This window comes from Amphiura filiformis, chromosome 5 (genome assembly GCF_039555335.1).
Source record: "Amphiura filiformis chromosome 5, Afil_fr2py, whole genome shotgun sequence".
Taxonomy (NCBI): Eukaryota; Metazoa; Echinodermata; class Ophiuroidea; order Amphilepidida; family Amphiuridae; genus Amphiura; species Amphiura filiformis.
Window position 1 is genome coordinate 27,110,794 of NC_092632.1, and position 24,708 is coordinate 27,135,501.

At 37.4% G+C, this 24,708-nt stretch overlaps 2 protein-coding genes across 2 annotated transcripts in view; both read left to right on the top strand.

Moving 5' to 3' along the window:
- Window positions 1-641: 641 nt before the first annotated feature.
- Window positions 642-17,126, top strand: LOC140152098 (uncharacterized). The gene is made up of 19 exons (XM_072174396.1): window positions 642-1,012; window positions 3,597-3,897; window positions 5,561-5,795; window positions 6,266-6,591; window positions 8,203-8,330; window positions 8,765-8,902; window positions 9,360-9,456; window positions 9,624-9,791; window positions 10,400-10,492; window positions 10,967-11,128; window positions 11,621-11,805; window positions 12,295-12,508; window positions 12,869-13,035; window positions 13,172-13,247; window positions 14,486-14,582; window positions 15,030-15,141; window positions 15,472-15,568; window positions 15,981-16,168; window positions 16,847-17,126. Exons 1-19 carry the CDS (start codon window positions 662-664, stop codon window positions 17,063-17,065), a joined length of 3,354 nt encoding a protein of 1,117 aa, XP_072030497.1. The 5' UTR covers window positions 642-661; the 3' UTR covers window positions 17,066-17,126.
- A 140-nt stretch (window positions 17,127-17,266) lies between these two features.
- LOC140152897 (dual oxidase 2-like) overlaps window positions 17,267-24,708 on the top strand; it is a 93,539-nt gene continuing 86,097 nt past the window's right edge. The window contains exons 1-4 of the mRNA XM_072175426.1: window positions 17,267-17,367; window positions 18,095-18,271; window positions 19,898-20,023; window positions 20,791-21,188. Of these exons, the coding sequence (XP_072031527.1) occupies window positions 18,148-18,271; window positions 19,898-20,023; window positions 20,791-21,188 (648 nt within the window). The 5' untranslated portion in view covers window positions 17,267-17,367; window positions 18,095-18,147. The remainder of the gene's footprint in view (window positions 17,368-18,094; window positions 18,272-19,897; window positions 20,024-20,790; window positions 21,189-24,708) is intronic.

Consider the following 24,708-nt stretch of genomic DNA (forward strand, 5'->3'; position numbering starts at 1 on the left):
TTATCCTCTTCAACAATAGGATTATTGATTGGTTTAAAAACAGATACATGTCGCACCAACTTGAGGTACCGATGAATACGACCTTCATGCACATTTTACATTGTAACACAGAATACAATTTAGGACATTTACGGCTCATTTGTGCTGTACGGTCACATATATTCAAGTGCAAGCCTTACAATTAGGTTCTTTAGAAACCAAAAATGTTGGGAGATATTCATCATTTTCTATCCCGGTATCCAAAGATCTCATTGTCTGAAAATCAATACTTATACACGTATATCTGCGTGCATAGAAGATACATGTGTATTGATTTAGTTTCCCTGCCTGTACAATATAATTATTTGCCAGGCGTTGTCGCTGTGCCCCTCAGACACCCCTGCGTCGCACAAGCGCGACGAGAGCCATGCTTCGCAAAACTCGTGCCCCGGATTGACACATTGTCCTAGAGACTTTCATGGCAGAGCGGTTTTGAATCGTTTACTCTCTAATTGTTTTGCCGGTACCGGGGCCGCTACATGCCACAAACAAGAGTACCTTGTTGCTAGAGTACTGTCAATAATGCATGCATGCTTGCAGAGAAATTGTCATACATTGCTTCGAGTATATTGTCAGTGCAATTCAATTGAACAACCATTTGGCTAATCGAATTTTATCAATCATGTTAGTTTGTCTGTTTCTCCTAAAAGTGGTGACATTTTCACATTTCTCTTCTGAAAACGCCAAGTTAGTTCGGTCAATTGTTGTTGCGTTTTTAGCATTAACAATTAATTCGGTCTCAATGAACTATGTCTCGACCACTAAACAACCATATATCATACGTGGTCATGATGCCACTAAAGAACCAAACACTTCAGGCAAAGACGTGGTCGATGCGACTATAAACAAAATTCTGTACAGTGGAATTTTCAAAGATGACTTGGTTTTTCTACGTCGAATTGCATGTGTGGAGTCTAAATATGGAACAGACACAAAAACATATCGCAATGGATACCATGGAGGAATCTGGCAGGTAAGTTTTAGATTATTTATAGTAAAATGAACTATTCCCGTGGAAATCCATACACCCCCCTGGAAGACATGATATTAATCCAAACAGGGAGTGTAAATTTTAAATGGGGTTATACCTGAATGGGTGACTCCATTGGGCTATTCAGGTAAATCCATACAGACATGAAGAAATGACATTATTCTTCCACACAGGGAGTTTGAATTTCAAATTACCTGAATGTGGTGACTCCATTGAAGTCTACACCTGATATGTAGGAGATTAAGGTCATGGCTTACATAAGGGGTGTATGGATTTTAACTGGAATATATAATAGCGCAATCGATTCTGAATGAAACGACATAAGCCATCGTCCGATCACAGTCTCCTATTCACATCATCCAAACTGTTTTTGCCATCAGAAGATTTTGATATCATCAAAAAGCCCATATTTTATCATTGCCTCAAGCAATAGCTTGGAATTTGTAAACCAAAATATGTCTAAAGGCGGAGCATCCTCCTTTAAAGTGAATTGTATACGATGCATGAAGAAGTAAATGTGACACGATGTGATTAGCATTCAAATTATGATATATATATTTATATAGGTAAAAACCCCAACAAAAATATATGAAAATGGACATTTAAAGCTTTGCAACCAAGTAAAATTGACATCTTTTCAAGTGTTCCCCTGCTTTTCTAACATGCATTATTAAGAAACAGAAAAGCGTCATGGAAAGTTATATAAGGTAAAAGAAAACAAACCAGTAGCTATGACAACAACGATTACATGTGGTATTGTTCTCTAGTAAACAAGTCCGACGCGATCTGTCTCACATAATTGGCTATATAGGTATACAGGTATTAGACATTGACCTTGTTATAACAATAGTCATTGTTGAATGGACACGAGGACTTGTGGATTTGGGTGTCTAAAAGATAGCAATTAGTGACCCGGAAAATGCTGTTGTCGTGTGGTAGTATAAAGTGTATAATTGAAATTGGGAATTTATGCAAGAAAGAAGCAATTTCGTTAAAATAACAAATTTTGACATTCTTTTAGAATTCCCTACCACTGTAGGGTTTCAATGTTGATCTTTTAAAGAACGGGGGATATAAACACATCCCAAAAATTAAATACCCCACCCTACCCCCTTTATTACAAGCTGTATCGAAATGATTGGTACCCATCATTTTTCATTGAGTCAACATAAAATCCGAATAATTTGTAGATCAATTGTAAAACAAGTCATAAACTATACATTCTGGACATTTCAAGAGTATCCAATGTTGAATTTGAAAGAGACAGGCTTTTCAATAAACATCAGAATTAATGGGTACCAATCATTTTGATACACCCTGTACGAGACAAATATCATATTGTAAAACTGAAAAAATTAACCCATTTTAGTTCTGCAAATATTGATACCTCATTTGTCTGAATAGCTCAAAATTGTTAGCCATGGTAACTCATTGAATACACAGGTTCTCTACATGACTGGTTAAGGATGACCCGCGCTGACCAGTGACGAGCACGTATTCTAGCATTCTAGTAACAAAAACAACATTTTCAATGGATTTAGGTTCAACTTTTAAATCTGCATCTTTTTCATTCTAAGGGTCACCACGGCAGTACATTTTGTGCTATAAAGGGACAAATGAGGCATCAAATTTTGCAGGGCGCAACTGGCTATCTTTTCGCTATTTAAGTTTTAAAATTTGATGCACAGAGTGAGTTATTGTATCGTATTTGAAGGGGAGTAATAACTTTTTGGGATGTGTTTATATCCTACAATTGACCATTTTTACGATGAGATACAACGGTTTAGTTTTGTTCAGAGCTGTCACGTTATCCTAAGGGATAGAGAAAGGTCCTAGGTGATTATCCACAGGTATAACACGGTTAAGTTAGAAACAACTTTTATATAAATTTCACTTGTTTACAAAATAGATATTGAGAAAGTTTTTCCATAACACTAGTATAACTATAGAATAACTATAACCAAAAAGTAATTAACCCCCTTTAAATAATGGGCATTATTCCTAAACGTTTAATCGTATGCCAAATTTGGGATATGTAGTTGAAGCTGAATTTATTTCTGCGCATTATGACACCTCATTTGTTGCAATGGTCCCAATATTGATTTCGCAGCGTACATTTTAATGAAAGTAACCCAGATTTGAAAGTTGCAGCCAAATTGTATTGCCTTGTATTCGGTATCCTTTAAAAGAATCCTGTTTAGCTTTCACTGGGTTATCCTTTTAGTTCCATGCATCTAGAAGATATTAAAACATGTGATAATCAATAACAATTGTCATTATTCTTATCAGTGATCATTATTCACCTGTCAAATTGAAATATGACGATTTCAATATTTGTTCTGACCAACAAGGTTCTAAATGGCTTATCATTGCAAGTTGTCCTTTCTGTGGTAAAGTTAGATTCACAATAATTTACATTGTGGAATCAAATCATAAAGTACTTAATAAAATAAACACATACCAAAAAGTAATTACCCCTTTATTACGATATTGCAATAACTCAAAATCTATGCATCTAATTTGGGGATGTGTTTATAATACAAAATATTTCATTTACTATAACCAGGTTGATGAGCGAATATTCGAGGAAACCAAAAACACGACAAAAAGCGAATCATTGGTACCCTTACACGAAGCGGTCTCATCCATGATAGGGAAGCCGTGGTCGAGTGTAGAATGGGTGGAACTTCGGAAACCGTTTTATTCGGCCTTGGCCATTCGTCTCTTTTTCGCAAGAAGAGAATTAGACATCCCTGGGCTTGCTGACCTTGAAAACCAGGCAGAGATTTGGGGATCTTACTATCGGGAATCAGGGAGTGTGACAAAGGATATATATTTCGAAAGTGTGGCAGCTTGTGAGAAAACAGGTACGTGTCATGTATTATTCATGTGTCAAAACACTGTCCATAAGTATTACAGCATCTGGTGCAGCATCCTTAAGACCAGTTTTTTAGTATTATTGACTATTCAACTGGATCTACTCCAAATTACGTAATGAATGTTTTTTCTCATAAAACCCTGTTATGGGCAGCCTTGCACATGCCGAAATGTTATTCAGTTGGCAATATAATACCCCAGATTTCATCGGGCAACCAAAAGAGCGAAAAGTCATCTACCACCATGACCACGGAGAGGAGATACCCCATCTAGCCCAAAACATCGTGGCATTTTTTTCCAATCTCCATATAGCCCATATACCTTCCTCAAGTCAGTAAAGTAAAATCAAATTTTGAAATTTTCTCAAAAACTGTTCATTTTTTCAGGAATCTGTTATCCTAGTTGGATTTCTTGCATCATATCCTTCATGAAAATGTATACTTTTATATACAGTAAGCCAAAAAATTAAGGTACCAGTTACGTTTACCCCCTGTATATCCTAAACAAAGACAGATATGTCATAATTGGAACCAGCAGCCAATATCTGCATCTTTTAGCTCGAATTTAAGACCTCATTCGTTGATAATGCTCAAGAAATAAAGACACGACGATCCAAAACCCCAAGGAAGGTGCCAATTTAAAAGTTGCAGTTTCCTCCGTTGCATGCGCTATTGATTTGTACACAAAGCGTTCACGAACATAGGAACTAGCGCTGTGCTTCCATTGATTAGCACGTTAAAACTACTGTCATGCTTTCATTGATTAGAACACAAAAGTGCAACTTTTGATTTCGTCTCTTCAGTAGGTTTTAGATCACCGTTTCTTTAATTCTAAACCAATTACAACAAATAAGGTCTTGAATCAGAGCTAAAGAGTTCACGTATTAGCTGCTTGTTTTAATTTTGACATATTTGTCTTCATTTAGGATATACAGGGGTGAACACAACTGGTACCTTAATTTTTTGGCTTACTGTATTTCTCATTACATATAGAGGTACAATAACAACAATATCTAAATTACTGACTCGAGAAAGGTATACATCTAATAGCCAAAGATATCAGTGGATATCGGAGTAAAGATGAACCAAGTGTTTTGGACTAGAAAATATATAAATGGCTTCGGTATTATCATGATTATTGCCGCCAAACAGTTTATTACGTAATGCGGAATCGATACGACCCGCCGATTGAGTGTCGAATTAAAATTCGATCTTACTGAAGACCTTCGTGGATGTTGCAATATCATGGACAGTATGTTTCTTTTATTATAAGCTTATATAAACTTTTTCTTCCTCGTAGAAACACGATTGTTATTTGTTTACACCAGTGACACCCTCTATTGTTCATTGACACTGGACAGAAGCGGAGTAAGAAAATACATTTGCTGCCCGTATTCCAAAAAAATAGAGGGTGCTCCAAAAGTAAAGAAAAGTTATTTATAGTTTGTAATAAATTGATGAGAAAAGAAAGAAATGATGTTCAATTACTAGCTAGGCAGATATGTGAAAAAATTGTGGGTTTTTACGTACAAGCATGAAATTTGGTACAGTTGTACTGGGTTGTGCCGCTTACCTGGTCAGATTTGGTTATGTTTACCATATATAGTACTAAAACTTATGACTCAGTGTCGATTTCATTTCCTACAATTCACAGTCTGTCAATCTTCGGTGCTTGATGTTGTTTTTGTAATCAATGGTGCTGATAACACGGGAGCCGAAAATTTTAGCAAAACAAAGGGATTACTTACCAACATGATTGATCTGCTTAATGTTGACGGAGATGCAATTCGGCTTGGTGTGATTCAATATAGTGATCATTCGTCAAATGAAGTATCTCTAGGAGAAATGAACAACAAAGAAGATCTGGTGGAAATTGTCTCTAATATAACGTGAGTATCATAGATCACAATTATATTTTTAACCGTTAACATGGTTCTCTTTTACAATTCCGGTATTTGTTTTTTGTAGATTACTTACCATTTTTGTAACGTTTCATCACCACACTAGTGGTTTCATCAGACTGGCAACTCATCACATCTGACTGTTTCCTTTTATGGGCAACAGGAACCACCGTTGAGGGCGTGTCGCCTATAAAAGGAAACAGTCAGATATGTTGAGTTGCCAGGCTGATGAATATACTAGTGTAGTGGTGAAAAGTCACTAAAATGTGAGCAGTCAACAACATTTTTTACCGGAATTGGAAAAAAGAACCATGTTAACAGTTGAATCTAACATTCCAAATGAACTTGTTCAAAGATATTTATAACCATTCGGCAAATGTTTCTTAAGAGCAACTCTTTATTATGTTAGAAGTACCTCAAAGAATTTGTAATGATTATGTCCTAATCACATAATATAGATACCAACGTGGCGGCGTGTCAAGAACCGGACATGCGATTGACGACGTATCTCACATCTTTGAAATCAATGGCCGAAAGAAGAGTATTCCTCGAGTTTGCATCATAATAACAAGTGAACCATCTGAAGATGATGTGCGTCAACCTGCAATGGACGACCGTGAAGGACAAGGTGGCACTTTGTTTGCTGTCGGCATTGGAGGAAACGTCAGTGTGGACGAATTGAATGACATAGCAAGCGACCCAGATGAAAAGTATAGAATCAGCGTTTCGAGTTTCAACATGTTGCTAAATATCACGAACGTCTTAACACACGCTGTTTGTGAAGGTAATTTTGATTAGTTGATGTTGCACTTTCAAGTGTTATTGTCATGACAACAACACTGAAACGTGTCAGGGTGAGTGTACACAAATATAGGCATCATATGAACCAAATGTCAAGTTATCTCTATCAGTAAGGCGTTCGAACTCCGGTGCAATGATGTATAGCGATGCGAGTTGGAGTCCCTGCACAGTCCCTGATTGTTCTCGCAATACAATTGAGATTCTTGTATAGAGGAATTTCTAACTTCTTATTGACTACCTGTATATGAAGAGCTTAAGTCCACATCTACATGTTTCTCATTTACTTGTGTGATACAATCACCAATAACTTCGACATTAGCAATAATGAGTTGTACCATCAACAAGCCATTATTTACCACAACAATGCTGCTTAAAGGCCAATATATTTCCCTGGGTAAGATCTGACACACCAGGCCAGCCCATGGCCAGAGGGTAACATGAGTAGGTTTGTTTCACCTTGAAGGCAAGGATAGTCTTGCAAATATGGGCCAACTTTCCCCTAGGCCATCTAATATGCCATGAATTCGTTGGACTACAACTGGTATCTACTGGTCGGTTTATACTCCTACTTTCACATCTGTTATTTTTATATTGGCCTTTAACAAAATAACAATATGCAGACTATTGTTCTCATTTGGGAACCAAAGGCTTCACACATTATTGTTACTGTGCATCTATCCACTGTTTGTTTTGTAATGGTGCATCCACTTGAAATTATTATACCTATAGCATCACAATCCACAGCAATATCACACAGGTAAATCAGAAACATGTGTTTGTGGACTTAACATGGTTTGGAACCAAGCTCTTCATATATGAGAACTCTGGGAGTTGATCTTGGCTGCGAAGGTTATTCCAGATGTAGATTGACTAGGGTGTACGCCTATGTGTCCCTGAATGATGGTAGTATAGTAAATGGTATATGCATGGTATGGTGTTAAAACTGTGCAGACATTTAGGTTTATGCCTGTACCTATAAATCACTACTCATTTTTAAAAAGAAATTGTAGTGAGTGACTTAAGCTGAATTTATACTCGATCGCTTTTGCAGAAAAGCGATTGTCACGCATGCTCAATGTTTACTTACATTTCCAGAGCGTCAAGCCGATCAATCGATTCAAAGGCAAAAACGACGTCGCTTTGCCAAGTTGAAGCAATCTCAACTTCCCTGCGATATCGCTTGACACGTGAATGCGTCAGCAAATCAAATACAACCATCTGGATCTATTATTTTGCTAATTAATTTACCTTTTTCGAGTATTAACTTTTGTTGATGAATTAATTCAAAGCAATAATTATTGACAGCAACTGATGTTTTAAAAATGCATTTTGAGGCATTTAGAATATTTTAATTGTCGTCTGCAATCACTATCGCCGTGATAAGTATAAATGCAAAAGCGACGAGCGATGCATCGCAAAATTCGGTGATTACCCATCGCTTTTCAAAAGCGTTTAATCGCAATCGCTCGGCGATCGAGTATAAATTCAGCTTTAAACTTCTCGCAGCGACTTCACCACAGAATTATCAAACAAATGAAGTGCGTGACATATTATTGTTTAACATTGATCTTGTATGTTTCTCTTAAACTTTTAGAACCTGGTATTCTCATGACGAACTCAAGGCTAGTAGTTTCATTACAGGCAAACCATATTCGATATTTGAATGTTCCCATTCCAGATATTAGAAGTATCACAATTAAACTAGAATCTCAGAATGGAACTGTAAGTATTCATTATTTGTTCGGAAGATTCTGACATTAGGATTAACATTGCGCTATGCCAAACACACAGGGCTCTGCAGTTTATAGGTTTTCGCTGACCACTGTGGCCCCAATCATTTTAAGTTTTGTGTCCAGTGGAATTTCAATTTCACTCACTGCTTTTCACGAGAACAAAATAACGAGACTACAGGGCTAGACAGTAGACACTAACGAACCAGAGTCTAGCAACTTATCGACCGAGCTATCCTGACTGCTAGTACATGATATAAAACTCTTGTTTAATACCCGTTCCAGTTAGATTGGATTTCTTAGTTTTAGCAAGTATTCTAGAACACTTTGGTTTTTAAGCACTATGGATACATAGCCATGGAAAACATGGAAAATGAAGAAACAATTCACGAATCAGTGTCATCTATAAATGTATTTATTTTCAAGGTTCGTGTCTTCTTTTCTACGGTGTTACCAAATCCAAATTCAGCATTTTATAAGTGGAAATTGGAAACGTCTGAAACTGATCGATATGTAGAGATATATATCGATGACTACGGTCAAACGGGAAGAAACAACCATCAGGTAAGATCTCCACCCACTAAGGCCAACAAAGCCCATAGCAGTTTTAAGAACGAATGAGGAATGCGGGTTTTTTTTTTTTTTTGTTTTTTTTAGATTTATTTTTAAAGATTTTTTAAAATTTTGAATTAAGTTGTCATTTTTGAAAGTACAAAAGTACACAGCATAACATTTTGGTTGATTTACACATTTGAAGTACTAATTGTTTTATACCTTAATGTGAGTATCGAATCCAGTAAACTTTCTTCAAAATATGTCTCAGAATTTCACGATTTTTACGGCAAAAAAAGAAAGAAAGAAAGTAATATCACGTAATAAAGTTCCATTGCTTGAATGCGCTGAGTTTGTGCAATTTTATCGCAACAACAGGTTTTGTTAAAAGCTGAAGTATTCATTCGTATTCACATTCATATTTATACATATTCGTTTTCATGTTCATATTAATTTGTTTTAAATACAGGTCAACAATGGGCTTAAACTTTATGTGACAATTGTTAACAACGGGAACACCAGCAGTGATTTTAGTTTGACAGTCGAAATAGGGGACACTCGTGTTGGTAAATAATCTTTTTACAATAGTCTTCAGTCTTCAGTAAATAACGTCCTATAGCAGCTCGTTGAGCTCATGTGTCCGTCTTTGCTTGGTAATTTAAGTACTTTTTGGTACTTTTGTGATTATTATGATGACGTATAGTTACCAAATAATGTACTACCTTTATTCCAGCTACTACTGCAGATGACATGGCACCATTTCCATCCACTGGTCTACCATTTTCAACTGAATATGTAATAAGAGAATTTGAAAGTAAGTTACGCACTCACCACCCAAACACACCCCAATCTGTATACACCTCGCTCACCCACCCCCACACAAACACCAATACCATTACAGGTTGCTATCGATAACATTTCAGTCTCACGGACTTTAGCACTTTTCTTTAATCTTCTGACGTCACATTGGATCTTGATGAAGCCCTATCCCTATTGTTGTACAGCTTCTAAAGATATAATCTTTTAGGGGGCCTTCTTAAAGTTATCGCTCTTCTGGAACCGTTGCCCTTATTCAAATTCTAACGCCCCCCCCCCCAAAAAAAAAAATTATACGCCTAAAGACTTCTCCAAACATGCCCAATTCATCAGCTGCCGAATTTGGCACCTTTCTAGGTCAAGAGACTAGTTCTGATAAATTATAATGACTGAAATTGTATCGAGAACAGCGAGTAATGCACTTGCCATGCACGTAAACTGTAAGGTGTATCGAGTTCTTTTGAATGTGCTAAATTGTGTTGTAATTTGTATCTGTCGACAGGCGAAAAATTCAAATTGGACAATGTCTTTGTCAAACGATCTAAATCTGCAAGAATGGTTTTTGCAAACACACATGTCTTTAGGTTCCTGATAATATAAAAATCTTAGCTTTTTTTTTTTTGTTGTGGGTGAGTCACTCACCGTGAGTGCGATTTTAAAAGGATGTATGGTATATGAATTTCTTAATTTCAGGAAAGATAGGCGTGTTTGATAAGGTACAGAAAGAATACGAAGGTTACAATGGATGGTATAATAACAAAGCCAATCCTAGCTTAGGTGCTACTGGTAAGTTTGAAGATTTTATTTACTGTTTCACGGTTTCATTGGCGTAATATCCCTGGAGATTCTTGGAATTCTGACTTTCTCTATACCTGGTTTACTTGTTATTATGATGCAAACTCGAGGAATACCCTTATAAATTTTAAGACCCATTTATAAACCAACTTCAATGACCTAATTTTGCTCGGGCTGACGCCATCGGCGCTGTCGGACTTCATTGATAAAACATCAATGTGGAATAAAAAGAACCAAAATGGATTTCAAATTCTCCCGGGGAAACCGACGAGTGTAAGAAAAAACTACGATTAACTCCACTTAGCCGTGACGCAGGCACTGGCTGTTTGAGAGTGAAAATAATTGGTCTAGCCTCTGTCTTCATGGTCTTGCATCCTGGCGTAGAACGTGGGGGCTTATAAGGCGATGGATACACGACATAGACTAAAAACAATACATCATCCCTTATCAATTGTCTTTCCCTAGATCTACCTTTAAGTAGACGATTACCGGTTGCGTATAGCGATGGAGTTTACTCGATGGCAGGAACACACAGACCGAATCCTTTTGAAATCAGCTGGAAAGCTATGCGAGGACTATCAGGGAAACCATCTTTTAAAGGAAAGTCAGTCTTTTTGACCTTCTTTAGTAAGTTAAATATTTACGGGAAGTAATTTTCTGCAATATTTTTGCTATTGTCTTAATTCCACTTTTATTACAACCAATAGACATATCAGTAATAATAGATGAGTTGACTTATAACGTCACGTGTTTATATGCAGAACTCCCTCTGTTGTTTCATAAAGGCCAATATAATTATACAGTGTCTATGGCTGACAATATTAAATCATTTCAAAACCCAACTTGCAAAATGTTTATTTTTTTAAATTTTGTTATATTTTTTAGCTTCGAAGAGGTCGAAGAATCGCCACTAAAATGTGTTGTAATTCCCCACTATTGGAATAGTGGAGAATAGTGTGTGGGGAATTCAGCAAGGTCGTGAATGCCATACAGAGAATCCTTGTAGCCATATATTACTTACATTTATCATTTTAATCACCTTTTGTTAAAAGAGTTTACATATCGTTATCATTATTTTGAACGTGCGTTGACATTATACGATGTATCGCTTTTTCATAGGTCAACAAGTGGTAGATGAAATTCTGAACACTCGTCGATCTGGATGTCCGGTAGAATATGAATATATTGACATTCCTGAATGGCACGAGTTTAGGCGTAACCATCCGCATCTAACCAAGATGCCTTTTGCAAGAACTCGCTACAGTTTTGATACGGGAATATCTCCGAACGTACCACGAAATCAGGTCAGATTCTGTCGAATATAGACTATTCACCTTTTCGGTAATTCTCGAACGCTGCTACACTGCAAATTTCTCAGAACACTTCGCATGCGTTATGGATTCGTCTGAAGTGTTCAAGGGGAGCATCTTCTGAAGGCGATTTCATGTTTAAGCACAGGAATTATATCAACTTTGTCCACGCCTTTGTGGGTTGAGGATTCTGTTTGTACAAGAAAATACTACAGATGTCTAAATAAATGGTTCAAAAGAAGACGATAATTTAATGTGTTCAAAATATGTTACATATGGGTCGGGCACGTTCTCGAGGTGTTCAAATTTGTTCAGATTAAAACGGATTTACGCATATGAATGTCAATTGAACAGGTTTCGGCTTTCACATGATACGATTATAGAAGAATGTTGAACACTTAGAAATTAAGGTTTGTATAACGTCTGAGTCAAAGTAAGCTTACATGGCTATTTTGATAAAAATGGTTTTTTTTTTCAATTCAGGTAAATGAACACACTCCTTGGATTGATGGTGGTCTTGTATATGGAACAACAAAGACGTGGGCCGATAAACTCCGTTCCTTCAAGGGCGGACGTTTAGCTGATAATGGAGAAGAGGGAGAGCCTCAATATCCTGAGAGAAACTTCATTGGTCTACCAATGGCAAATCCACCTGATCCCGTAGAACATAAACTCAAAGATGCCACGCGGTTTTTTAGTAAGTTTTCGGATTTTTTTTCTAACAGCTGAACATGCTGAAAAAAAGTGTGTATAGACAGGATGCAGATAAACAAGCGATTCCTAATGTTTTTTACAATCGACCCCATTTTTGCCCGACTTATATATATCTATCACGACCCACAAACTATTAATGTGGTCTATACCCGCAGATATCCAGGGATGGAGGACCACTATAAAAGTTTGTGGGTCGCGATAAAAAGTCGGGCAAAAATGGAGTCGCTTGTAAAATAGTTTGGGAACCGCTGAATAAACGTACAATCTGCATCCAAGAATCTATTATTTTGAAATAGTTTTGAATGACATACATGTATAATTCGGCTGATTTTATTGCTTTTAGAGCTTGGAAACCCTCTTGGAAACGAAAATCCATTTCTTCTGACCTTTGGCATTTTGTGGTTTAGATGGCACAACCACTGGGCGGACAAATTTCACGAGGAAAATCCAGATTGGTCCGATGAAAGAATTTACCAGGAAGCTCGAAAATGGGTAATAGGCACATACCAGGTACGCATCATTATATCTAATAGTAACTATAAGGGAGCTCGTAAGCTTGTAAAGAAATATATCGACTATTCGCAATTCATCTTATTAGCAATATATGAAATCCAATTTCTTTATATTGGGTATTTTATTTGTTTAGAAATTCGTCTTTTATGATTGGCTGCCTGCATTTCTTGATCTGAGTAAGGAAAAAATGAAAGAAATCGAGTATTCGGGTAAGGAAACGAAGTTTGTACCTAAAAGTTTGGTGATAGTTTGGTAGATTGGTGATATTGTTATTAAAAAGGCGTGGTCCGAACTTACATTGAGGCCTAAAAATAGTAGCATTAAGACAATAATATAATGTTTCCTAATTGTTTAAGTTATATTGCTCCAGCGGTGTTGATATGAGAAGCAAAAACGTGTATAATAATCATTCCCTACAAGATACATACTTCCGGTTTTGGTATACCACAATTCACCACGTTTTTGTCTCAACATTTTAACGAAAAATATCTAGCTCGGCGTTTAATTGTACCGGGAATAAGAAAATGAGCTTTGTTCTGAAGAAGAATGGTCGATGAGGCTGTCGATCGGGTAAAAGACATTTGATACCACGCTATAGTTATAACATTCAACTGTATAACAATTAGGCCTAGTCTAATGTGCTCTTTTTAAACTTTATAAGTGTGTTGCTGACATTCAGCATTGGGTGATTGAGAACAAACTCAGGTTGAACCAAGACAAGACAGAGTTTTTCATCGCTTCTTCTCTGCACCATCAGAAAAGATTGGAAAACACCAGTCTTCTTCTGGATGGTGTTAAGATATTTCCGTCTATGTCTGTTCGGAACCTTGGGGTTGTTTTCGATCATCATATGTGTATGTCTGATAATGTAACTCAATTATGTAAGTCTATCAACTGACTGATAAGAAACATCTACCGAGTACGCCCATACATTGATTACAATACTTACCATAATACTGTTAGAGCTGTTATTATATCACGTCTTGATTATTGTAATGTGTTCTTAATGTTATATCTAAGAAAGATCTAAATCTTTTGCAGAAGTTGCAAAATACGTGTGCACGTTTAATATGTCTCAAACCAAAATCTGGAGCCAACTACATTGGCTCCCTGAGGATTGTATACAAGACGCTGCTTTATGTGTTTAAATCTCTGAATGGGTTCTCTCCCCAGTACATAACTAACTGCCTCAGTGTGAGAAGATCATCTCAGAGGGCAATGAAGACCCGCGTGGCAGATAGTATTACCTTCTTGGTGCCCCGTTCCAAGAAGGCTACTGGGGATAGAGCCTTTTCAGCGGCAGCTCCACGTTTGTGGAACGCCTTATCGGTTCATATCGGTTCATATACTCTTGAATCATTCAAAACAAAAGACACCACTGACTAAAACACACCATAGCTTCAACATAAATATACTCAGTTTAATTAAATAGCTCTCCATTCAACAGGTTACAAGAGTTATGTTCTTCCAGGAATCACCCATGAATTCCAGGCTGCAGCCATGAGATGGGGACATACACTAGTACCAGCAGGAGTATACAGGAGGTATGTTTGAACTTCGTAAGCCTCAGTTAAGGGGCTATGCAATAATTATGAGGCCCCGGGGGTAACATTTTCAAATGGAGTGCCAAAAATTGTTTGCCCCCCTGTCGGCCTGCCAAAAATTGCTTCCTCTTCTCTCTGCCTGCCATGAATCCCCCCCCCCATAATATTGCACAGCCCCTAAATGTAATCAGTGAATGATAAAAGAATTTCACATAGAAAAATTGTGTTTTTATTAGCGGATTGATGGCTTAGTCGTGGGTGGCGTATCTTATTGTAAAACCTAGCCCAAAATTTGTTATAAAGTTATTCTGGCAATTTTCCCGGGAATTTTTAAACTTTGCCTGCTTGCACAACACGTATAAGTTATGATAACGATAATTTCAAGTCCACCAAACTTGAAATTGTACAAATAACGCATCATGAATATACATTGACGTTATTTATTAGGAATGACCAATGCCAATATATGAAGACATCTACGAATTCTAGTTATATCCCGGATGGGAAAGGTGCAGAACATTATGGCGTAAGGACGTGTAATTCATACTGGAACCCACAGGTAAGGATTTGTATTTCAGCAATGTTATAGATTTAGATGGCGACATGACAGCATTTTTATGGAGGATTTGATTAGACCTAGAAACCCACCCAAGTTGTTTTAAAAAAGAAAGTTTTTCTAGAATTTTTAATGTCCTTCTTTCTTAACATAATAAACTCAATTTCTCATCACAAACATTAGTTCAGGGTGACGATGTTCATGTTGTTATTAAACATCAAATAAAAATAAAGAGAGCAAAGAAAATTAGGCTGAAGTGGGTTTCGAACAAGCAACATCTGGATTGTGAGTCGAGTGAAATGATAAATAATACATTCGTGTTTATCTTTGTAGCGTCCAGTGCGAGAACATGGCATTGAACCTTTTCTGATGGGTATGGCATCTCAAATAACAGAAAAAGAAGACAATGTTATTGCAACTGACTTGCAAGGTACGTAAGCAAATGGCAGATTGCCCCAAACAGTTTCCCCTTCTCTAGCTTTAAGACGAGTGGGATGGCATGGGCCATATTTTTCTAGTTTTAGCCATTTAACAAAAAAAAATAATTATGTCTTGCGGTTCTTGGTCAGTAATCAATAATATATCAAAACGAAAGTTTAGGCCGTGTCCCCCTTCTGAGAAAAATCATGCTCTTGGGGCAGAAATGGTACCTGTTGTATCAAACCTGGGTATCTTCTTTATAGAACCCATTCCATTGCTCTCAATGGAAAAGTGTGTCAACTTTATTTGTCTCAATATTTGAGTGCAAAGACTGCTAGGTTGTGCTCCATTCCGACCCACCTTAAAGCTTCATATCTTTTAATTTTTATACACGTTTTGCATAATATATTTGTTAAATTCAGGACGTGTGTACGGTCCACTTAATTTTGCTCGCCGAGACCTCATGGTAGAAACAATTCTCCGTGGCCAAGACCATGGTTTGCCAGACTACAATACCGCTCGTGAGGCGCTAGGTCTGAAAAGGAAAAACAACTTCCTGGAAATGAATCCATATTACAATGACAGTACCATGTCTGAGATTGACGAAAGTGTGAGTGTTAAAATAGTTTTTCTATAACTGCTCCATGATCAATTTGATCATTAACTCGTGCTTTTCGATAAAACAGATCAATTAAGGGATATGGAATTAAAGGTGAAAAAGTAAAAATCGCAGTTTAACAAATAAAGGTTAGAATGAAAGCCACTTTTGGGGGAATAGCTACTGTATCATTATGACAGGTCTGACACCAATAACAATTGTGTTTCCGGTTGGAATGTAAATACTTATTGTGGATCTTACTTATCAGATAATAATGTCCATGCCGTTTACACACTATAAAGATCGCTTTCGTAAATCCCGATATATTCAACAGTATCGGGCTTTTTAACCAAAAAACTAGCTACATTAGTTTCCTGGACTTAACTGAAACCAAAGATAGCAACAGAAGCGCTCTGTCATTTACAAAATGTTAAACTACACCGATAATAGTAAACATGTTGACTATTGCAGAATATCGCGTTGTTATAAGAGGGGAAATGTTTCTGCTGTTTTTACATGTTTTTATACTTAAACTAAACCTATTTTAGGCATACAATTTCAGAGGAGCTTTTAGCTGATACCAAAATCTGCATTTTGATGGGGGTAATGTGTGTGCGTGTGGTGCTGTCAATCGGGACATCTACATTTAATATGACGTTTTCAACGTTTCTAATTGTTTCCTCCTAATAGGTATTACGTAACTTGGAAAAGATTTACCAAAATAACATAGATATAGTCGACCTTTGGGTAGGAGGTCTTTTTGAGACAACTGCAAGAGGACCGGGAGAACTTTTTCGTACTATAATTCTGGATCAGTTTATTCGGATACGAGATGGGGATCGATTTTGGTTTGAAAATGAACGTAGTGGGTATGTATGTGAGGCTGAATCCATGGCGGTGGTCGATTAATATTATGACTAACCAGGGTGAGGCTGAATCCATAGCGGTGGTCGGTTAATAAAAACCAAGCCTAACCAAAACAAAACTTTGGGACGTTACTTCGCGCGTTTTTTATGCGACGGTGATGCAAAATGATATTGAAAGGTAGCTAGGAGCGCGAACCTAATTTTATTCTTAAATATCCACCCACAGTTTATTTACTAAGGAGCAGATAAGGTATATTCGTGGACTTACATTACATGACGTCATTACAAGATGTACCAACATATCTTCAGATGCAATTCAACAGGACGTTTTCCACTTTGTAGAAGGTAGGGCAATTTATTTATACAAGCCACATTATTCGGTGTATAGGCATATATGATTTACACCATGACGGCATATTGTTTATTTTATTAATTTATTTATTACAGTTCTCTGCAAACACATAATAATAAAATTACAATACAATGCAGTAATGGAATCTCAAATACAAAACTAATTTAAAGAGATCCTCTATATTTCATTTTATTTACCAGATAAAAACATTAAACATACAACAAAAGCACATACAATGATTGCACAATTAAAATGTTCATGGAGAAGAATTGAACAGAAATTAAGTATGACTTATTAAATGGCAAGACTCCAGTCCATGATGAGGAATCCAAAAGACTCCCTCGGTGTGCAAAAACATGAGATACAAGACATATAGAGCCTCTGGCAAGGATAGCCAGTAACAAAAGTCACTTTCAAAGTGACTAAACCTAAAAGTAAAAACAACACAGAAAAACAGCGATCACACCGAAAGAGACAAGATTTTTCTTACTTCTTACAACCACATTATATTGCAGCTTAAGGTGGTATTGGAGGCATTTACATGCAATTAGGAAATGCTTTGAGCATGTTTTAAACAGATTAATTGAGTAGGGTAACGTATGATTGAAATTGAAATAATCTCTAATTTACACCAGCTATCATTTATGTCGTATAATTAGATAAGAAATGTTATTCTGGTTTTTTGTTTGTTTTGTTTTTCTCATGTCTGTTATCTTTTAGGAGATCCTTGTTGGGACGAAGCTGTAGATCCAAACAAAGGTGGGCATGGAAACATGAACCGCACGGTATCAGAATTTGACATGGATGAGTGTACAGGCTTACAAACGTATGATTACTTCACTCACAGTCAGATTTCATTTGCGCTAACTTTTGCAGGGGCTGGTATATGGATCGTAGGTAAGGACACCTGATAATATTGGTGCCATATTTCCATGTAATACATATATTCCTCGGGGAAGATGGGTTACCGTGATGTGGTCGCATTTCACCACTGCGACCGTGACTCCCCAAGAACTACGAACATATTTTAGGCAACATTTCAACCGTATTTTAGGGCCTAGTGAACTAAACTAAAATTTGCCCAAATATAAGCTGTAAGCTAGGAATTCCAAATTTGTACAAATTTGAGCTAAAAAGCTACAAGTTTACTCAAGTTGAGGCTGAAGAATGGAAGCATGATCCCATAATCTGGGTCTTCAGAAATACCGGAGAGACTGAAAAGGGGACCCTTGCTAAAATCGGACCTCTTCACACAATCCGTTTCTGATTGTTACTGTAGGTGCATTGTGCACCATAATAGCGATCCACTTGGTGGATGATAAGTCGCGCAGTGTAAGTCCAATATTTTGTTATCAAGTTATTTTATCGGCAACGTCTGGTGTGCATATTTGCCTAAAATGTAAGTTTATACGTTTCCTCTTGCCACAGAATTATCAGCGTATATCAATCTTGTAATATTTAGGTTTAAGGTTTAAGGTAATCGGAGGTGATACTGGAATTGGTTTTCAATCATGGAGTTCATAAATACATGATATTATATGATTCTAAGCCGGTTTCTCTCTATAATTAGGTTTAGTTGAATATTTTGTATAACCAGTGGACTTCGGTTGTATATATAAATGCGCATATATAAATGCGCACGTGACCAGATGGCCAGTGCCATGTTCGTGTTACCTCACTGTCAATCACTGAAATTGCGACCACAGTTCCAGGTGGTGGCCGCATTGCATTCTCTAAATTCAGTAAATTTTCATCGTCAACCGTGTAATTGAATGGGATTATTTTGAAATTTTAAAACGCTTGAAATATCACAAACAGATAGGGCTAAGTTGATAAATAATATAGATACAAGCTAAAGCCGTTGGGGTTCGATAATGAACCCCACAAAATTAACCGACTATATTGGAAAATGCCATACGGCCGGGCGGTTTCACAAGTTGCCGGCTCGATCATGTCATCCGCCGCCTGCACAGTTCTGACCTTAAAGCCAATCATGTCCCCTTTCATACTTTCATGCCGTTGCGACAAGAGGCATGACTTATCAGCCATTCACAAGTCTTGATTGTGTCTGTTTGTCTACAATGCGCGTGTGTCACGCCGCTCGGCGGCAAGCAGCATGATAGTATGAAACCAGCACTACGTCATAGATATGGCCAATTGGCACGCCCATTTAGCACGGAAATTATGAAATATAAGTTTGTAAATCAGCTATATCTAGCTTTTCCGTAGTTAATTTTTTTTCCGTGATGGAAAACGTTAATAAAGAGTTTATCTTCGGGTCAAGTTATTTTACCCTTTGCAATCAATGCTACTATTTTGCAAAAGCAATTTTCCTTGCGACCTGTCATTTTCCCCTATACTTTTGCACGGGGAGTTTATGTACATCCGGGTACCTTATATCGTTTAATACGGTATGGCGACTTGTAGATGTCACGTGCGCATTTATATATGCGCATTTATATATACAACCGAAGTCCACTGATAACTGACACTGTCAATTATTGTTTTTCTTGGATTGACAAGGCTGTGTTGCAGTTTTACATTGTTTGGTGAAATGGCGATCCAAGAAAACTAGGGTGAAGCAGAAGGTTCATCACGAGAAATATAGTAGGATTCACCATATTACGGTCTCGGGCGTATCACATCAAGGTGAGAATGATATACTACATGTATTACCTTTATCTGATATACTCATAATAGGAGTGTTTTGGGTTCGAACCCTGACGGTGCTATCGTTTCATGCCCTTAGAAAAGGTTCTAAACCTCTATTGTGTCTCTCCACCCAGTTGTAAAAATGGGTACCGGCTTATGCTGGGAAGGTAAACAGACTCATTGTGCTGGAGGAATAGCGAACACCCCACAACAACAAAATGCACGGAGGAGTCTGGCCCAAAATTGCATCAAAAGGGAGATGAGCATTCCTGCCTGTCAAGTACAGACTTCACAAAGCATATCTACTCCCTTTATGGAAGATAATAGCTCAAAATATGTTCAATAATGCAAAATAACCCCTGGACAACCGGGAAAATAAAGATGAAGAAAGCAAGCCCCAATATTCAAGCAATTATTGTTTGTGTCGATGATTTCGTAAACAACAAACGTATACAATCCTTTAAATTAACTCGCGATTTAATTTTTAAACAGACTATATGCACCCTTATCATGCTTATAGACAACAGTTGGTTAAAGCGCTAATCGCTTTTATTGGTAATAACGACGAAATAAACCATTGTTTCAAGTTGAAAGCAGAGGCAAGTTTAAGCAATCTTCAAACAACACGTTGATCACATTACACAGTGTTGCCTTCTAATAATAAAAACACCTTTTGATATTTTACTATATGTTTTAAATATTAAGACGATGGTCTTTGTTTTAACGTTTTATAAAATAACGTTGCCATGTTTACACGTCCATAGCTGCTGAATGGTGTGGTCCTAAGGAAGGTCATCGTCAAGTCCAAATCACACTTTGTAACGGAAAACAAATTCAAGTCAACCACGAAGATGGCATCAAGACATATCGAACCATCGATCTAAGCATGGTAACAGACCTTACATTCTCCGTTTCATCCGACCGTAAGCGACAATATGTCATGATTGAGGTGAATAAGGAATATGATTTGGTGATCAGATTTGACAACGAAAGCAAGAGAAATGCGTTTATTAGCGACTTTGAACTTTGGTTAGCTAAACCAAATGTTAGGATTAGAGGGAAACAGATGCAGATCAGAGAGAAGAATTTACGCGCCATGGCTACCACCAAAGAAGATAGACAGAAGACTCTAGAGAAATTTGTCAAGCTAGTCTTCGCACAGGTATGTTGAGTCAAATACAAATATCCTTTTTTAACTGTAGTGTACGCAGGAGGATGGAAGCAGGTAAATCTGCAAATATGATCCAAAATCTCCCGGTAATTTAATAACCATTTTTCACATCCAGGATCAACTCCGGTACAATTCCGGACAACATACAAAAACACCCAGCCACTCACACTCTGCAGTTACATCCCGCATTTCGTGCTATGGGTCCATCCTCCCACACCTACAATTCAGCTCTACCTCCCCACACACAATACCGTAATGGAATGATTTTAACTGTAGCAGGATTCGTATATAATGTCTGTTCTATTCTGTTTGGACAATCGTTGTTGCTGAGTTCAAAAAAAAAGTTATAATAAAGACATCTATATCGCTCAACACATCCATCCATACGGAAAGCGAGAGCGGACCCCCGACCCGCCAAAAAATTAACGTGTAATTTCAATGCAAATTGCGGCTTTCGGTTTCCAATATCGGTAACTTAGCGACATGCAGAAAATAAGCCGATATATCACTTATTGCGGCCGCCTCCGCTGATTTTATACCGAGAAAAGTAAACAGTGTCTCAAAAAGCGGGTTTTCTTTCCACCCGACAAACTCTTAACCGCTCCCGCATCTGAAATGCCGACCCGCTAAAAAAACACCGCTTTGCGGCCGCTGCGCTGCACTGCATACGCCAACCGCCTAAAATGCGCCCCGCCTAAATCGCGCCACCGCCTAACTTTATCCACCCGCCTAAAATGCACCACCAGCTTAAACTGATAAATTAGTGCGCCAATGGCAATGTCGCTATCCTATCCCGAAATTCAGCGATGCTGAAATCCCGCTATCCCGAAATCCCGCAAAAGCGGCCGACATCCAGCAATCCCGCAAAAGCGGCCGACATCCAGCAATCCCGCAAAAGCGGCCGACATCCAGCAATCTCGCAAAAGCGGCCGACATCCAGCAATCTCGCAAAAGCGGCCGACATCCAGCAATCTCGCAAAAGCGGCCGACATCCAGCAGTCGCGCAAAAGGCGGCCGACATCCAGCAATGAAACACGAGAAGATACTGATACTGTGCATGTGCTGGAAGCAACCTGAACCTTGGAAAGTTAGGGTCGATCCTTCATGTAATTATTTCGTGTAATCTAATCCTAACTCTAACCCTAATCCTAACCCTAACCCTAAGCCTAATCCTAATCATAACCCTAATCCTAACCCTAACCCTAATCCTAACCCTAATCCTAACCCTAAAGTAACCCTAACTCTAACCCTAACCCTAACCCTAATTTCGTGTAAAATTTACATGAAGGAATAACCAAAGTTAGGCAGAAATAATATGGTGCCGTTAGTAATAGTAATCGCGATCATATAGTTAGTCAGATTAAATGTTATGCCATAAATGTAGTGATGACCTTGTGACAGATGCATAGTTGAATAGAAGGCTTCACTCATCAGATCATGGTTGGTCATCTGGTATCTTTAATAGTTTTAAAATGATAAATAGGCTGGATATACGGTATGGGATAAACCCAATTCCAGGACTAAAGTTAGTCTCCTTACCGGCCATTGGGTTTATCCCATATATCGAATTTTTTAAATGTAATTTATCGAATTTCTTAGAATTCCTAGAGAAATGGCCTTTCCTTTTCATTCTTCAATATTTGCGTATTTAACCCGGTATTTAAACACATGATAAAAGCCCGTTTGCTCATTAGTTTGGGGCTTGGGCAATTTGTTTGAGTCTGGTATGTAACCTGAACCTTGAAAAGTTAGGCAGAAATAATAATGGTGTCGTAATAATATAATAGTAAACGCGATCATAATTATAGTTAGTCGGATTAAATGCTAAATGCCATAAAGGTAGTGACCTTGTGACAGATGCATTAGTTGTCTCATATAATACTAGTTGCCTGATAACACTAATAGAAGGCTTCACTTATCAGGTCATGGTCATCTGATATCTTTTAGTTTAAAAATGATAAATAGGCTGGATATAATGTAATTACTTTATCGAATTTTGATGATATTGTGCATAGTTGTATTAAGGGAGTGTTCATTAATACTTTGGTAGGGGGGATGGTCTACCTCAAAATTTTCGCTCGAAAACTTTTTTGACCCCCCCTCGATGGACCGCTAAACTTTTTGACCCCCTCTTTTGACAGACAAAACTTTTTGACCCCCCAATTATCGTATAACAAACATACTTAATAGTGTTGTTTCCAGTAGTGTGGTATCTGGGTCACATGTCATTGAGGGAGGCAAATGTTTGAAACATTCCCGGTGGGACAATTTCGCATGAAATACAAGCACAAGGAAATTTTCATTTTATACTTACCGGTAATTTAGATTTGTCCCAAATCAGGGTGTTTATCTGATTTTACAGGGATAAATGAAATAGAGGATTTATTTAGAGGTTCATAGGCACATCAGCATAATTTGGATATCCGTGGCTATTATGATAGTACAAATGCGCGCGAACTGCGCAAAAAATTTGGCCATATTGAAGCTTGAATGGTCAAATACTGTTAAAATTGGAACTAATTTATGCAAAAAGCTAAAATGGTCAAATATGAGATTAATTTGGTCACACAAATGTACAAAGATATCAGTTTTGGCCCCAAAGACCGTGGTACCTGGGCCTGTGCCCACTCTGCCCTATGGTAAATCTACCCATGGGCCTATGTGTACAAAATAATTTTGCAATGATAAATAGTAAACTGAAGTGTGCAGTTTACGTACAAAGAAATCAATCTATTTGCAATATTTTCTTTTTTTAGTTGTATTTTGATCAGATTGGTACATAATCATATTTGTAGCCTACTTTGAAGAGATATAAAATTTTATGATAAAAAGTGCCAGTATTTCTTAGACCAACCCAGATGTTGCAGATCATCTTTAATGTTATATTAATTAATAGATATGTGTACACTATTAAAAAGTGCAATCATTTTTTCAAACAAAATCATTGAAACCCCAAACTTGGCCATGTTAAAAGTGATATAGAGGATGTCAATGCGCGCGAAGCGCGCAAAAATTTTGGGTTTTGAAGAGGGAAAACTTTTTGGCCCCCCTTTCCTACCACCTAAAACTTTTTGGGCCCCCCTCTTTTAAGGTCTAAAATTTTTTGGCCCCCCTCCTTTTACCAGCCCCCCCCACCAAAGTATTTCTGAACACTCCCTAAAGATACATATTGATATATGGGTAAAACAACTCACCTGTTATCAGGCTAAACTTAAGACTTTTAAAGAAAACATTTCGTTAGAAAATTACGGTATGATGATGAACCACTCCTATAGTGTCTCATTTTGTAAATAAATCATTAGGCCAAGTAAAATAAAAAACATGTTTCACGTCCAGGTTTTTGAAAAAAAAGGAGGAATAGGGGGCTTTTTATTTTTTATCGCAAAATCGGTGTAAATACCCATAATTAGAGCTGCTTTAGCGTATAAAATAATAACTGGAAAAAGGGGAGGCCTCTTTTTATTTGTTGTTCTGAGAGATAGGCCCTCTAATTATCACAAAACCCTATAAA

What these genes read in the sequence shown, in the direction of transcription:
- LOC140152098 (XM_072174396.1), top strand. Translation starts at nt 662, where the DNA reads ATGTTAGTTTGTCTGTTTCTCCTAAAAGTGGTGACATTTTCACATTTC. An exon ending in TAGAATCTCAGAATGGAACT is followed by an intron (nt 8,331 to 8,764) that starts GTAAGTATTCAT and finishes TTTATTTTCAAG; the next exon opens with GTTCGTGTCTTCTTTTCTAC. An exon ending in CGAACGTACCACGAAATCAG is followed by an intron (nt 11,806 to 12,294) that starts GTCAGATTCTGT and finishes TTTTCAATTCAG; the next exon opens with GTAAATGAACACACTCCTTG.